At 42.6% G+C, this 13658-nt stretch overlaps 1 protein-coding gene across 5 annotated transcripts in view; it reads right to left on the bottom strand.

Moving 5' to 3' along the window:
* The window catches only part of CLTC (clathrin heavy chain), a 105701-nt gene that overhangs the window by 73749 nt on the left and 18294 nt on the right, over window positions 1-13658 (bottom strand). For all 5 annotated transcript variants that reach the window (XM_056556662.1, XM_056556664.1, XM_056556661.1 and 2 more), the window contains exon 2: window positions 5361-5568. In XM_056556662.1, coding sequence (XP_056412637.1) covers window positions 5361-5568 — 208 coding nt within the window. The remainder of the gene's footprint in view (window positions 1-5360; window positions 5569-13658) is intronic.

Below are 13658 nucleotides of genomic sequence, written 5' to 3'. Positions count from 1 at the left end.
GTTTGTCTTTTATATAAATTGAAGAGTATTAAGCAAAGAAGTAAACCCACATAGAAACAATGGCTAAAGCTTTTTATATATACACAGGGTTATGACTTAAACAATGTAATAGGAGATAACTCACCATCTGCATAAACACAAGAAGCATTAAAATGTAACAAAAAGCAATGCAAAATTAAATAACTTGTTAATTTTAAAAAGTCAGTTTTAAAAAACAAGAACATTTTTAATTGGGGGAAAAAAAATTAAATAAAATAACCAGAAGTGCTTTTCATACAGTTAAGGACACATTCACAGGGGGCAGGGGATGTTGCCTACTATACCATTCCCTGTGCTGCTCTTGCCCGCACCATTACAGCCAGTGAATAAATAAAAGGGGACAGGTTACAGCATACAACTGAATTTGTGAACATTCAAAATACATTTCCAGATTTTCATAAAAAATAATATATTTTAATTTAATATAACAAACAAGTGATACTGTAATACTTATAGGCTGTCAGCGGAGGGTGCTGCTCTGAACTAGGCACTCCCCACATCCCTTCAGAAGCTGACTCGGCCAAACAGCTCTGAGCAGCTTAGCACACATATAGTCGTCTACTGAAGCTTTATAGGATGCCAGGAGCCATAACAGACATGTATGTGCAAGAGACTCTTCACAATATAAACAGTTCTACTGATAGACTCTTCCACACATGAATGTGCTAATGTGCTTCCTACACAAGCATGTAGATAGAAATGTATTTAGTATCTGTACTAGAAAATTTAAATTTTAATAGATATTTCAGTATGAGATAATTGACCGTTTTAAGCCTTGTCAAAACCCTATTGGGTAATTCGGAGCTAGAAAGAGCATCTGTACCCCTGGATGAACAGGCTCATCCATGTGTTACAGTGCTGTGTAAATAACATTGTCCAATGCAAAAAAACAAACAAGTAACAATGTAGTATATACGGTAACTCCACTGGTAATATATTAAAGCAAATCTATCATGTACAAATTCACAAGTGAACTGGTGGCACTATTCTTTTCATTGTAATAAAAAGGTATAGATGTCATGCCTTTATTGTTAGTGTCCACTGTGCATTGTATCTCCACCCTCTTGCTGTGTTGGGGACAAGACTGGACTCTGCTTATGACATCGAGTGAAGGTAAAAATCTGAACATGCGTAGTTGCAACTTAAAAAAAAAATAAAAATTTGTGAGCTTTTAAAGCTGCCCACTTACCGGTTGCACTTACTGCACAAGTGTCGCCAAAGACAGCTCTGTCCTGTTAACTGTGAATGCACAGTGAGTTTTGCCAAAGAGGTCACGGCTTCAATATATGACCTCAACAGAACTGCAATGTGAGGAGATGGCCATGAGTGGGTTTTTAGCTGGGCTCGCTGACTAACAGAGCCCAGCCTGTCTATCAAGCTGCAGGAGGGTGGGAGACAATGCACAGAGGTGTTACAGCCCTAGGGCCCAGAAGACCTTAGGCCACAGCTCTTGGGTAGCCCAATAAAATAGTGTTTTTAGCAAAGTAAAGATTGCAAAACTAGTTACAAAAAAGGTATGATATGTACACTTAGATTCATTTCAACAATTTTCCATTAGGAAAAATGTTTGTTCTGTAGATTATGCCTTTGGTGTCCAGCAAACAACATATACATTTGTTAAACAGACTAAAATAATTCTCTAGCGAATTACATTTGATCTATTAGGACATGCACACATGTGCATAATCCTCACACGTGCAGCGCTGTGGCTCTTCCTAAGCTGCGGGCGGCCATGAAGCCCCATTGACTTTAAAGGGAGCTTCAGCAGATGAAGTCAATCAAAATGCACGTGAACACCTCTCTCCTTTGTCGCACCCCCTGCACTTTGTCTGTTATCAGATGAATCCCTATAAACAGCACAGATGAAGCAAGAAATGTGGGGAGTGCACTTGTCTTTTTTCTCTTCGATGTACATCAAGCAAAGTGTGTTTTTAAAAATGAAACTGCCTATGTCCCTAAGATCTACTGCTGTTCCATGCATACACTGCAATATACACCAGAACATCTTTTTTGAAGGATTCCTGACTTACCAGCAATAGGGGCCTGACCTGTAAGGTGAATGGGACCTTACAAGCTATAAGCTCTATCGAGCCAAATAGCAAGTCTGCAATGTAATCCTCTATCACTGGTTGTCTAATTCAAAGGAGGAAAGTAAACAAGCCATTTCAGCATTCATCCTGCCAGCCCATCAGGTACACAGGAGAACTACTGTGTAGGGAAAAATTATGAATGAGACACCTAGCTTAATGGAGATATTAAGCCAAAAGCGTTTAAAAAAATAAAAATTATATATATATATATATATACACACACACACACACACACACCCTATGACTCCACAAGGCATCCCAGCTAATTTGTCTGAAAACCGGACTGCCCATAGCCCAGTTCGCTCATCTCTAAAGGTAACCTTTAACACTGAGGAAAAAACACCACATGTAGCTAAGCAGACTAATATATAATTTAATGGGGAAAGATTCAGTGGAACTAGTACTTAGGGGATGTTCACACAGGTTGGTTATCTGCAGCGCAAAATCCGCTGCAGAGATTCCACTGTGAACATCTCAAGCCTGAAGTGGTAAACTCACAGGTAACCCACCCATGTAAACTTACTCCAAGGTGTCCAGACAGTGTCTAGTAAGTGACTGACTTTCCTGGGATGGTGTATATTTAGGGTGCGTTCACACGCTATTTGTTATTGCGGGTTTTCCGCTGTGTATTTGAAAGGGGGCGGGCTCTTCTCGGCTGTCCGCAGCAGATTTTCCACGGAGGAATTTACGCTGCGGAAAATCTGCCGCAAGCCCCATTGAAGTCAGTAGGGACTGCGGCGGATTTTCCACAGCGTAAATTCCGCTGCGGAAAATCTGCTATGGACAGCCGAGAAGGGCCCGCCCACTGTCAAATACACAGCGGAAAATCCTCAACAACAAATTGCGTGTGAACGCACCCTTAGAGATAACTGTAAATCACTGAGTAGGGATGAATAGTTATATGGTATCTTATCCTAACAAACTATGTATCAATCTGCTCTGTAGTCGGACTAAATGTTGTTTCACAGGCCCCCTTTTAACTACTAAAATTGCCCTCATTTTGAGCATGGGTGAGGTAAAACCAGTCACAACTACAAGTAATGGCATATGCTAGCAATAGTAAATTTATACACTGCTCAAAAAAATTAAGGGAACACTAAGATAAAACATCCTAGATCTGAATTAACTAATCGTAGGAAATACTTTCGTCTTTCATATTTGAATGAGCTGACAACAAAATCACACAAAAATTTTCAATGGAAATCAGATTTATGGAGTCACACTCAAAATCAAAGTGGAAAACCACACTACAGGCTGATTCATGTCCTTAAAACAAGTCAAAATGAGGTTTAGTGTGTGTGTGTGTGTGTGTGTGTGTGTGTGTGTGTGTGTGTGTGTGTGTCCTCCACGAGCCCGTATGACCTCCCTGTTACAATGCCTGGGCATGTTCCTGATGAGGTGGCACCAACTTCAGTCTGTGGTGCAACGTGGCGTTGGTGGATGGAGCGAAACATGATGTCCCAGATGTGCTCAATCGGATTAAAGTCTGGGGAATAGGTGGGCCAGTCCATAGCATTACACATGAGGCCTAGCACTGTCTTGCATTAGAACCCAAGGCCAACCACACCAGCATATGGTCTCACAAGGTGTGTAAGGATCTCAGACTACCTCTGGCAAGCACATGGAGGGATGTGCTGCCCCCCAAAGAAATGCCACCCCACACCAAGACTGCCCACTGCCAAAAGGAGGATTGGAGGATGTTGCAGGCAGCAGAACGTTTTCCCCGGCGTCTCCAGACTGTCACATGTGCTCAGTGTGAACCTGCTTTTATCTGTGAAGAGCAAAGGGCAACAGTGGCAAATTTGCCAATCTTTGTGTTCTCTGGCAAATGCCAAACATCCTGCACAGTGTTGGGCTGTAAGCACAACCCCCACCTGAGGATGTCTGGCCCTCATACTACCTTCATGGAGTCTGTTTCTGAGTTTGAGTGAACACATGCACATTTGTGGCCTGCTGGAGGTCATTTTGCAGGGCTCTGGCAGTGCTCCTCCTTGCACAAACACTGAGGTAGCTGTCCTACTGCTGGGTTGTTTGCCCTCCTCCATGTCTCCTGATGTCCTGGCCTGTCTCCTGGTAGCGCCTCCATGCTCTGGACACTACGCTGACAGAGACAGTAACAGCTTGCATTGATGTGCCATCCTTGATGAGCTGCACTACCTGAGTCACTTGTGTGGGTTGTAGACTCAGTATCATGCTACCAGTAGAGCGAAAGCACCGCCAGGATTCAAAAGTGACCAAAACATCAGCCAGGAAGCATAGGAACTGAAGCGTTCTGTGGTCACCACCTGCAGAACCACTCCTTTATTGGGGGTGTCTTGCTAACTGCCTATAATTTCCACCTGCTGTCAGTTCCATTTTAACAACAGCATGTGAAATTGATTGTCAATCAGTGTTGCTTCCTGAGTGGACAGTATGATTTCACAGAAGTGTGATTGGCTTGGAGTTACATTGTGTTTAAGTGTTCCCTTTATTCTTTTGAGCAGTGTATGTAACAAAGATGAAACACCCTTTAAAAAAAAGTCTGTTAAGGGTACGTTCACACGTACGCAGATTTGATAAGCAGGATTTTATGGGCAGGATTTTTTGCTGAAGATTTCAATGTAAACTAAATGAGTACAGCTTCTAATCTGCAGTTACAAATCCTGTGCATCAAATATGCGCAGGATCCTGTGTGTGAATACACCCTAAAACAGGTTTTACTTGATGCACAGGAGATGAAGCTAATGGCCCATTTTAAGCCTGTCTGCCTGAAACCCTAATTGTTTTTTTCCCAGAGCAACCAATCATAGCTCAACTTTCACTTTACAAGAGCTTGTTAAGATATGAAAGTTGAGCTGTGATTGGTTGCAGTCGGAAAAAAACAGACAATTAGGGTTTCAGGCTGATTGATAAATCAGGAGCTTCACATCCTTTTAGCAAAGCTTTCTTTTCACTGCAAGCAATACAAAACTGAAATCAAAACATTAACTGTTCATTTAGGTATGGTGCAAGAAGCTCCAAAGGCAATTTTCAATATAAGCTCCAATGTTTGGCAGACTTTCAATAACAGTGAGACAGCAGATCCAGAATAGGTTCTCAATATTTTACACAGTAAGGAAGGAGCTACAGTTTGGTAATCTTAGATTTCATAAACTAACTAACAGACTATTAGGCTTTACTTTACTAGGCTTTACTCTTACATTTCAAATACAAGACTAGTACAGACAGTGAAAAATAAAATGCGACCAGTACCTTTCAGTGCTATGACTTTGCTGGCAGGATTCATGATTGCATTATCAGCAGATATAGGCCTACGGATAGGATTGCTGGGGTCATTCATATCAATGATAACTACTTGGGCTTGTTCTCCAACCTTCTCCCTGATGCAGATAAACTTGTCGGACTCCATTGTAAGTGTACTAAAGCCAATATTAGCTGGGTTAATTCCCAGATTTTGGAGCTAAAGGAGAAAAAGAAAAAAAAAATATGACGTAAGCATCATGGTTGTGATATTGTTACTCTGACAAGTATTTAGAAGATCACAGAAATATGCATTATTATTTAAGAAAACCATACATAAAACATACTAGACACAAGTGACCAAGAGTAGATATAAGAAATTTGTTTTGTAAAACAAACTGAAGAATGGATGGTCCATAATAAAAATAAGAGATGATTTTTGTATACACTTTCTCTCTCTCTCTCTGTAATATATATATATATATATATATATATATATATATATATATATATATATATATATTTATTATAGTTTCTTAAAAGAAGTAAAGAAATAGGGATACATTGAAAAACAAATTAACATTCTGCCGATTTCAAATTCAAACAGGGGGGCAATTTTCACAGCGCTTGGATGAAACTTATTAAAATCTTGTCCACTTAGTGTACTGCATAAGCTGCAGATTTTCCACCGCATGTGAACATACCCTAGACAAACTAAAAACCTGCAAATCTTAACTGAGCATAATGTTCTGAGAAGCCATCAGCATGTCAACACCCAATGATCACCTTAAATGATACCTACAAAGTTATAAGCTGGAGACATAGCAATGTTCTGTATATCTTCTGATAAAAGAATACATTAATTTAACAGTACAACCACTGGCACCCCCCTTGCAATTACTATGATGATACCCCGGTGCTATCAGTGAGGAGAGCGTATAGTCTACCGGTAGACGACACATACTCCATTCATTTCTATGGGAGCTGTAATGATGTCCGAAAGCTGTACTCAGTCTTTTCGGCACTTCCATAGGAATGAAGAGAGCGTGTGCCGGCTGCAGCACACACTCCTCACTAAGCACAGGGTCCCCTCCTGGTAATCGCATGGGGGGGCCAGCAGTCAGCCCCCCCACCAGCGATCAGCTACTTATCCTCTATCCTGTGGAAAGGGCATAAGTTATTTTTCACCAGAGTTCTCTTAAAGAGACAGGAAGAACAGATTTTCTATGTCTATGAAGCCTGTCTTTTGCAGCAAGGACATCGTGAGGAATGAATCGCCTAGCTGAGCACTTCTTGTTTGTTCTAAAGATCAGTGAGGGGCCTCTGTGCCAAAACCCCCAGACTCAAGTTTTGTTTGTTTGTTTTTGACCATAACACATTAAACCCAATAAGAGAAAATACCACATTGTAGAATGCTATTGCTAGTCTTATCTTATTTTAAAATTAACCCGTTAAGGATACAGGGAGTACAGGTACGCCATGGGAATTTCGGTAGCGGCATCAGGGCTCCTGGAGTGGAGACAGCGGCAGGCAGGATTTGGCGTGTGCAGCAGCAGGTGGTAAGGCTATGCCTCCTGCTGTTGCTTAGCAACAACTCCCAGGATGCACAAAAGGGCGCAGGACGGAGAACGGTGGCCGTCACCTCCCCCAACAAGCACTGAAAGACAGTGGGCCGTGGGCGCTACAGAACTTCTGATCAGAAGCTCTGTAGCGTCCGTGGCCCACTTGCTTTCAGCACTTGCAGGGGAGGTGACAGCTTCCGTTCTCCGTCCTGCACTCACAACTCCTTTATTTCGAGCGCGGCTCACAGGAGGAAAAGGAGATCAGCACCTGCGGGTAACATGACTAGTCCCCCGATGTTGGGACAGCGCTGCGGCTGATAGTTCATTCATTTTGCGGGGGTGAAAGTAGGACAGCGCCCACGGGTCGTATATGATTAGTTCCCCAGCGCAAAGCGACTGGTCATTCATTCGAGGGGGGAGGGGCCCGACCGGTATTGCGGAATAGGGAAAAATTCTTACATACAGAAAAAACAAACCGGTATTCGGTATGAACCCAGCACTACCCCCAGCATGCACAGACTACCAAAGGGCATGCTGGGAGTTGCAGTAATGAGCCTCCAGCTGTTGCATAACAACAAGTCCCAGCATGCCCTTCGGCTGTAAGTGAATGCTTAGAGTTGTAGTTTTGCAAAAGCTGAATACACACTGGTTGCGAAACACAGAGTTTGTAACCTAACTCAGTGTTTCACAACCGGTGTGCCTCCATCGGTTGCAGGACAGGGGTTTACAGTGGGTTTCTCGCTGCAAGTTTGAGATGCACCAAATTTTCTGCTGCAGCTCCAACTCCCAGCAGGAAACTTGCTGTAAACCTCCGCCCATGTGAATGTACCCTAAAAACCCTACACTACACTTATACAAAATAAAAAGGTAAAACTCTACATATACCCCTACACAGTTAACCCCGACTTCTACCCAGCTAAATTTCCTTTCAAAAAGCCAAATGGGTTTCCTTCTCTTCTGAGCATTGTAGTGTGCCCGCAGTGCACTTGACGTCCACACATGGGCTATTTCCATACTCAAAAGAGATGGGGTTACAAGTTTTGGGTGGCATTTTATCCAATTACCCCTTGGGGGGGGGGGGAGGAATAGCATTTTGGGGGGGGGGGGGGGGGGAAACATTTTAGTGAAAAAATTATAATTTACTCATCAGACATTAACGAAAAATTGTGAAAAACCTGTGGGGTGTTAAGGCTCACTGTACCACTTGTTATGTTCCTTGAGGGGTGTAGTTTCCAAAATAGTATGCCCTGTGGGTTTTTTGCTGTTCTGGCACCAGAGGCTTCCTAAATATGAAATGCCCCCAAAAACCATTTCAGATAAACTCACTCTCCAAAATCCCATTTTCGCTCCTTTCCTACTGAGCCTTGTAGTGCACACGCAGAGCACTTGACATCCACATGAGGTATTTCCTTACTCGAGAGAAATTGGCTTACAAATTTTACCCCTGGTAAAAATTCTGGGTCTATAAGAACATGCGAGTGTAAAAAACTAAGATTTTGAATTTTCTCCTTCACTTTGCTATTCCTGTGAAACACCTAAAGAGTTAACATACATTCTGAATGTCATTTTGAACACTTTGAGGGGTGCAGTTTTTATAATGGTGTAATTTGGATATTTCTAATATGAAGGCCCTGGTCCTTAACGCTCTGATCCTTAAAGCGCACCCGTCAGATCCAACAAAAATTTATTATTTTTTTTAAATATATCACTCAGTACCTAATCCTGACCATGTGCATGTGCATCTAATAGTCTGAATTTCTCTCAAAGGGAGGGGGCGTGGCCTCACTGTGCAGGTCTCCGCCCCCTCCCTCAGTATGCTGTCTGCTCACATCTCCCCTAGCATTAGCAAAACTACAACTCTCAGCTTGTCCTCACTGACAGTAGCGGGACACAAGCTGACAGTGGGAGGATTTTTCCTCAATCAATGAAGTGTGTCCATGATGTAGGTGATGAAGCATGGACACAGCAGGAGTAGTATGTGTCCAAGCAGGCAAGGGTCAGTTGTTTGGCTTTTTCAGTATGAAATACTGAAAATTTTCTAATGAAAGCAATTGCAAAACCTATTGGCTTACAACATATCAAAAGTTTTGGATCTGACAGTGCCCATTTAAGGTGAAAATTAAGTGTCCTTAAAGAGGTTCTCCGGTGCTTAGACATCTTATCCCCTATCCAAAGGATAGGGCATAAGATGCCTGATCGCTGGAGTCCCACCGCTGGGGACCCCCGGGATCTTTTACGCGGCACCCTGTTTGTAATCAGTCCCCAGAGCGTGTTCGCTCCGGGTCTGATAACCAGCGACCACAGGGCTGGTGGCGTGTGACATCACGCTCCGCCCCTCAATGCAAGCCTACAGGAGGAGGCGTGATAGCTGTCAAGCCCCCTCCCGTTGGCTTGCATTGAGGGGTGGAGCGTGACGTCACACGGGGGCGGAGGCGTGATGTCACACGCCGCCAGCCCTGTGGTCGACGGTAATCTGACCCGGAGCGAACACGCTCCGGGGACTGATTACAAATGGGGTGCCGCATAAAAGATCCCGGGGGTCCCCAGCGGCGGGACTCCCGAGATCAGGCATCTTATCCCCTATCCTTTGGATAGGGGAAAGATGTGTAAGCACCGGACAACCCCTTTAAGGGGTTAAAGGGATAACAGACATTTACAAATATGACTCTCCACATATGTAGAATCCAAGATGCTATTTCTATAGCGGACAGCAGATGGTATTCTCTCTCAATGCCAGGCTTATACACCACTGTATCCTATCAACTTAGTCAAGAGAGATTTACCTTAAACTATCACAACAAAAACGGAACCATCTGTTAAGTTTACGAATGCATAATGGAAACATGTCCTATAATGTCTGATCCTGATGCCACGTGTGCAAGCTCCTTACAGCATGCTATTTACTTATGCATTCACCACTCGGAAAAATAAATATTTCTTGTCAAAGCTAGAATGGTCAATCTTTAGTATTCTATTATCCTGCAACTACTCAAATAAAATGTGGTCAGGTAAGGGTTACCATGCTTATTTATGTGAATCCATTTAGGCTTGGTTCATGTGTAGGCCTCTGTGTCACGAGGCAAACAACAATATGGTTACAGGTGAAACATCTTAAAAACCATGTTTCACATGAAACAAATAGCATAGCCAAACACCAAACTGTGAAATCCTAGCAACTTGTGGTAAAAGGCATGTGGCTATGCACCTAAGTGCCATTACATTTTGGGAGCTGCAGAGAATAGCTGCATAGCAGGATGCTATGGGGGGGGGGGGGGGGGGAAACAATACTTTAATTTTACCCATTTTTTTCCCATTTAGGAATGAATACATGAAAATGTGCTGACAAGTATTCCACCACTATTTTCCCTAAAGTTGTCAGCAGATTCAGGCAGTGCTCTGTAAGGAAGGACACAAAATTGCTGACCGCATTCTTTTACTTCAATATTCAACAACAGGATGTTAACTATTGTTCTCAACGGATTTCCCAATGTATTTCACAAATCTAAACTCTCAAATGCTCCTACAACTTAAAGCCCTTAAAGTCATTTCGTATGTACTACAAGCAGAAGTAATATAAGCCACCAAGGCAGACCCCATCCAATGCTAATATGATAAACTATAAAGGATACACATGCACAAAGTGTGGAATAAAGTAGATTCCATGGTGGGTAGAAAGGTTTAATATTTTCATATGCCAACAAAGGATACAGAGCGATTTTGGCTGCGACAAGGGCTGCACTGTAGTGATCATGCGGTGTCAGGGCTAAAGTACCTGAATGGAGTCACATTGTGACCCAAAATTGGCCATGACCAGACAGTTGCAATAAATCCATTGTGCAACTCCCATGCTATAATCAGCCTGTAGTCCCAGCCTTAAGCTGAAGAACAAAACACAGATGCCCTTTAAGCCCAAGCTCTGTTAAAGGGTACTCCACCCCTGGAAACCGTATCCCCTATCCAAAGGATAGGGGATAAGATGCCTGCTTGCAGGGGGGTCCCCTTCAATTTCTGGGCCTGCACCCCATGGTTCTAAACAGTTTTATTCAGAATTTTGGGTTGGGGCAGCCATGAAGTCACACTCCGCCCCCTCCTTTCATGTCTATGGGAGGAGGCTTGGCGGCTGTAGTCATTCGTCACACCCCCTCCCATAGACATGAATGGCTGCCCGAACCGAGCATTCTGAACAAAAACTTTCAGGAAGCCAGGGGTCCCAGCGGCTGAACCCCCCCCCCCTACAAGATCAGGCATCTTATTCCCTATCCAGTGCCTGATCCACTGCATCACAGACAGCGATGGCGCCCGACAGACTCCCCGCAGTGTCCATTATTTCGATAGAAAGACAAATGCTGCATACTATTTTCATACAATGACAAGATCTCTGATGATGCCTCTGACAGAACAGTGAACACAGTTCAAATCTTTCTTCCACCACAGAAAGCAGCTTAATACCTTTTACATCTTATTACTGCCATTATTTCAGTCCTTCACTTCTTTGAGCACCATTTTGGGGTGTATAGATTTTTTGATTTTTTTTTGCCTGATGACAATGATTATCTATATGAATTAATTCTACAGAACGAATTAGGATTTTAGAGAAAAAAAAATAATCGGGTTTGCCATATTCATGACTTAAAGTCTTGTTTCTTTAACAATTGATTCCCTTTTTACAGTCAGAGGATTTTATGTATGTGCTTTTACAATAATAATATATACTCCTGTCATATGTAGTGTTTTATAAAGCTGGACAGTTACGTAGTTTTCATTGAAATCATTGGGTGGACTTGGTTATACAGAGATGTCAGATCCCCCAAAGCTAGACACACTCTTTATAGTGTTCCACCCCTTCTACTTATCCAGAACTCCCAAACTGGGTATTTTAAATGATTTTATGAGCTGGATCACCCCCACTGAGTGTGAAGAGGAAAGGACAGCTACTTTTATAGAGAGGCGATAGATCAGAATTCTACTGTAAAATGTCCCAAAAAAGTGTTCCTCTGTTTCAAATTGCACTCATTTAGAAGACCAAACATTTTCCCATGACTGTAACTGATGCAAGTCGTGGATTACTTCTATCATTACAATTATTGTCCTTCATCAGTCAGTGGACACATCAATATCATGTATCTATGTGCACTGGCTGGATTTCCTTAGGGACTAGAATGACCTTGTTTCAAGCAGAATATCTATATGCGTCCAGTCAGCTTAAGATGGGGGTGGAGGCTGATTTGTAATGTGTTCTCTGTAAAAGCCATGGTTTCACAACCAGAATCGTCTATAATCGCTTTCCTTGGAAATGTACATGGAGCAGCATGCAATTGCTTGTGCTGGCTCAGCAGAACCTCCAGGGTAACAGGGTCACACTTCAATGTTACACAGAAAAAATAGGAATGAGATGTTTCATTGGAAAACAACTAATGCAAGGATAATTCTGCCACTGTTACAATGTGCATGCACATGAGCAAATACAAGAATCGCCACATACAGATCACCCTCAAATATATAGAGCCGTGAGGAGTCATTGTCCTGGAAAACTATAAGGCCGTTATTTACAGTAAGATATACTGTTAATGTTACAAAGAAGCAGGATATATGTTTTAATCATATTTGCACAGTTTTGTGTTAATATAACTAAAGCTAAGTCTGATCTTGTTCCTGTCATTATCTGACCTGCAAAAATATTTCCAGATCTTATCTTGCTAGAATCATAACCTAACAAGAGGCCTTCATAATTTATATTAAATCCAGCTTCCCGGGAGCGTTGAACTCCCTTTAGTTCAGAGTCTATTCAAATTACGGAAGTTGAGTGAAGGAAAAAAAAAAGAAAAAAAAGCAGGTCTGATTTTTTTGCTCAACTTCTGTAAAACAGACAAGACCGAAACCAGACAACATTCAAAGTCAACAGGACCTTGGGGTCCATAGAGATGGCTGGTACACTGATTATAACGTGAACAAACTCTGCAAAAAGAGCTCTCAACCTGAGCTCTGAGGCCATACACTGATCCCCACCACCTCCAATGATACCTGGTCCCAGCAGAACAGCACTTCCTGGTCTTGCCTTGAGGTGCAGGGAGAACCTGCTCAGACATTCACTGGCCATAGTGGTGACCTAACACCCAATGAATCTCAGCAGGGGCTTCCTGCACTGTAACATTAAGGAGACGTTAACATGCTCGTAACTAGCTGCGGGAAATCCGCTGTAAGTTACGCTACCATTAATTCCCACAGGTCTGTTGGAATTTCCGCAAATCTGCCACTATTGCTGACAGTCCACGAACCCTAGTAATGAGCATGTGAACCTAAGGGTGCATACACACTAATAAATAGTAGTGGGTTTCCTGCTGCGGGAAACCCACTGCGAGTTATGCCACCATTCATTTGAATGAGTATGCGGACAGTCCACATTAGTGTCAATTACTAGCGTATGAACGCAGTTCAAAGCCGGAAACACTGCTCAGCCTGGACCAAGCACCAACAGTATCACTTTTTCACATGTGGCATAATCTTTTGTCTTGCAAAGGAGATCCACAGCAAGTCTGTGGCAAAACTGCATCCAAATACACATGTAACATATATAGACTCTGTGGAAGCTTTGCTGTAGTCAAATCCACAGCATTCATCAGTTTTCAGACTACCAAACACAATGGGGGAACTTACTAACACGGTCTAGTTCTTAGGCTATGTTCATGCAGCAAAGCTTTACATTTTGCAGAATTGCCGATGTGAAAATTCCACTGTGTGAATGGGACAG

The sequence above is a fragment of the Hyla sarda genome, chromosome 2 (genome assembly GCF_029499605.1).
Source record: "Hyla sarda isolate aHylSar1 chromosome 2, aHylSar1.hap1, whole genome shotgun sequence".
NCBI lineage: Eukaryota > Metazoa > Chordata > Amphibia > Anura > Hylidae > Hyla > Hyla sarda.
The sequence above is the reverse complement of the archived record's forward strand: the minus strand, read 5'-3'. Positions and strand labels throughout refer to the sequence as shown.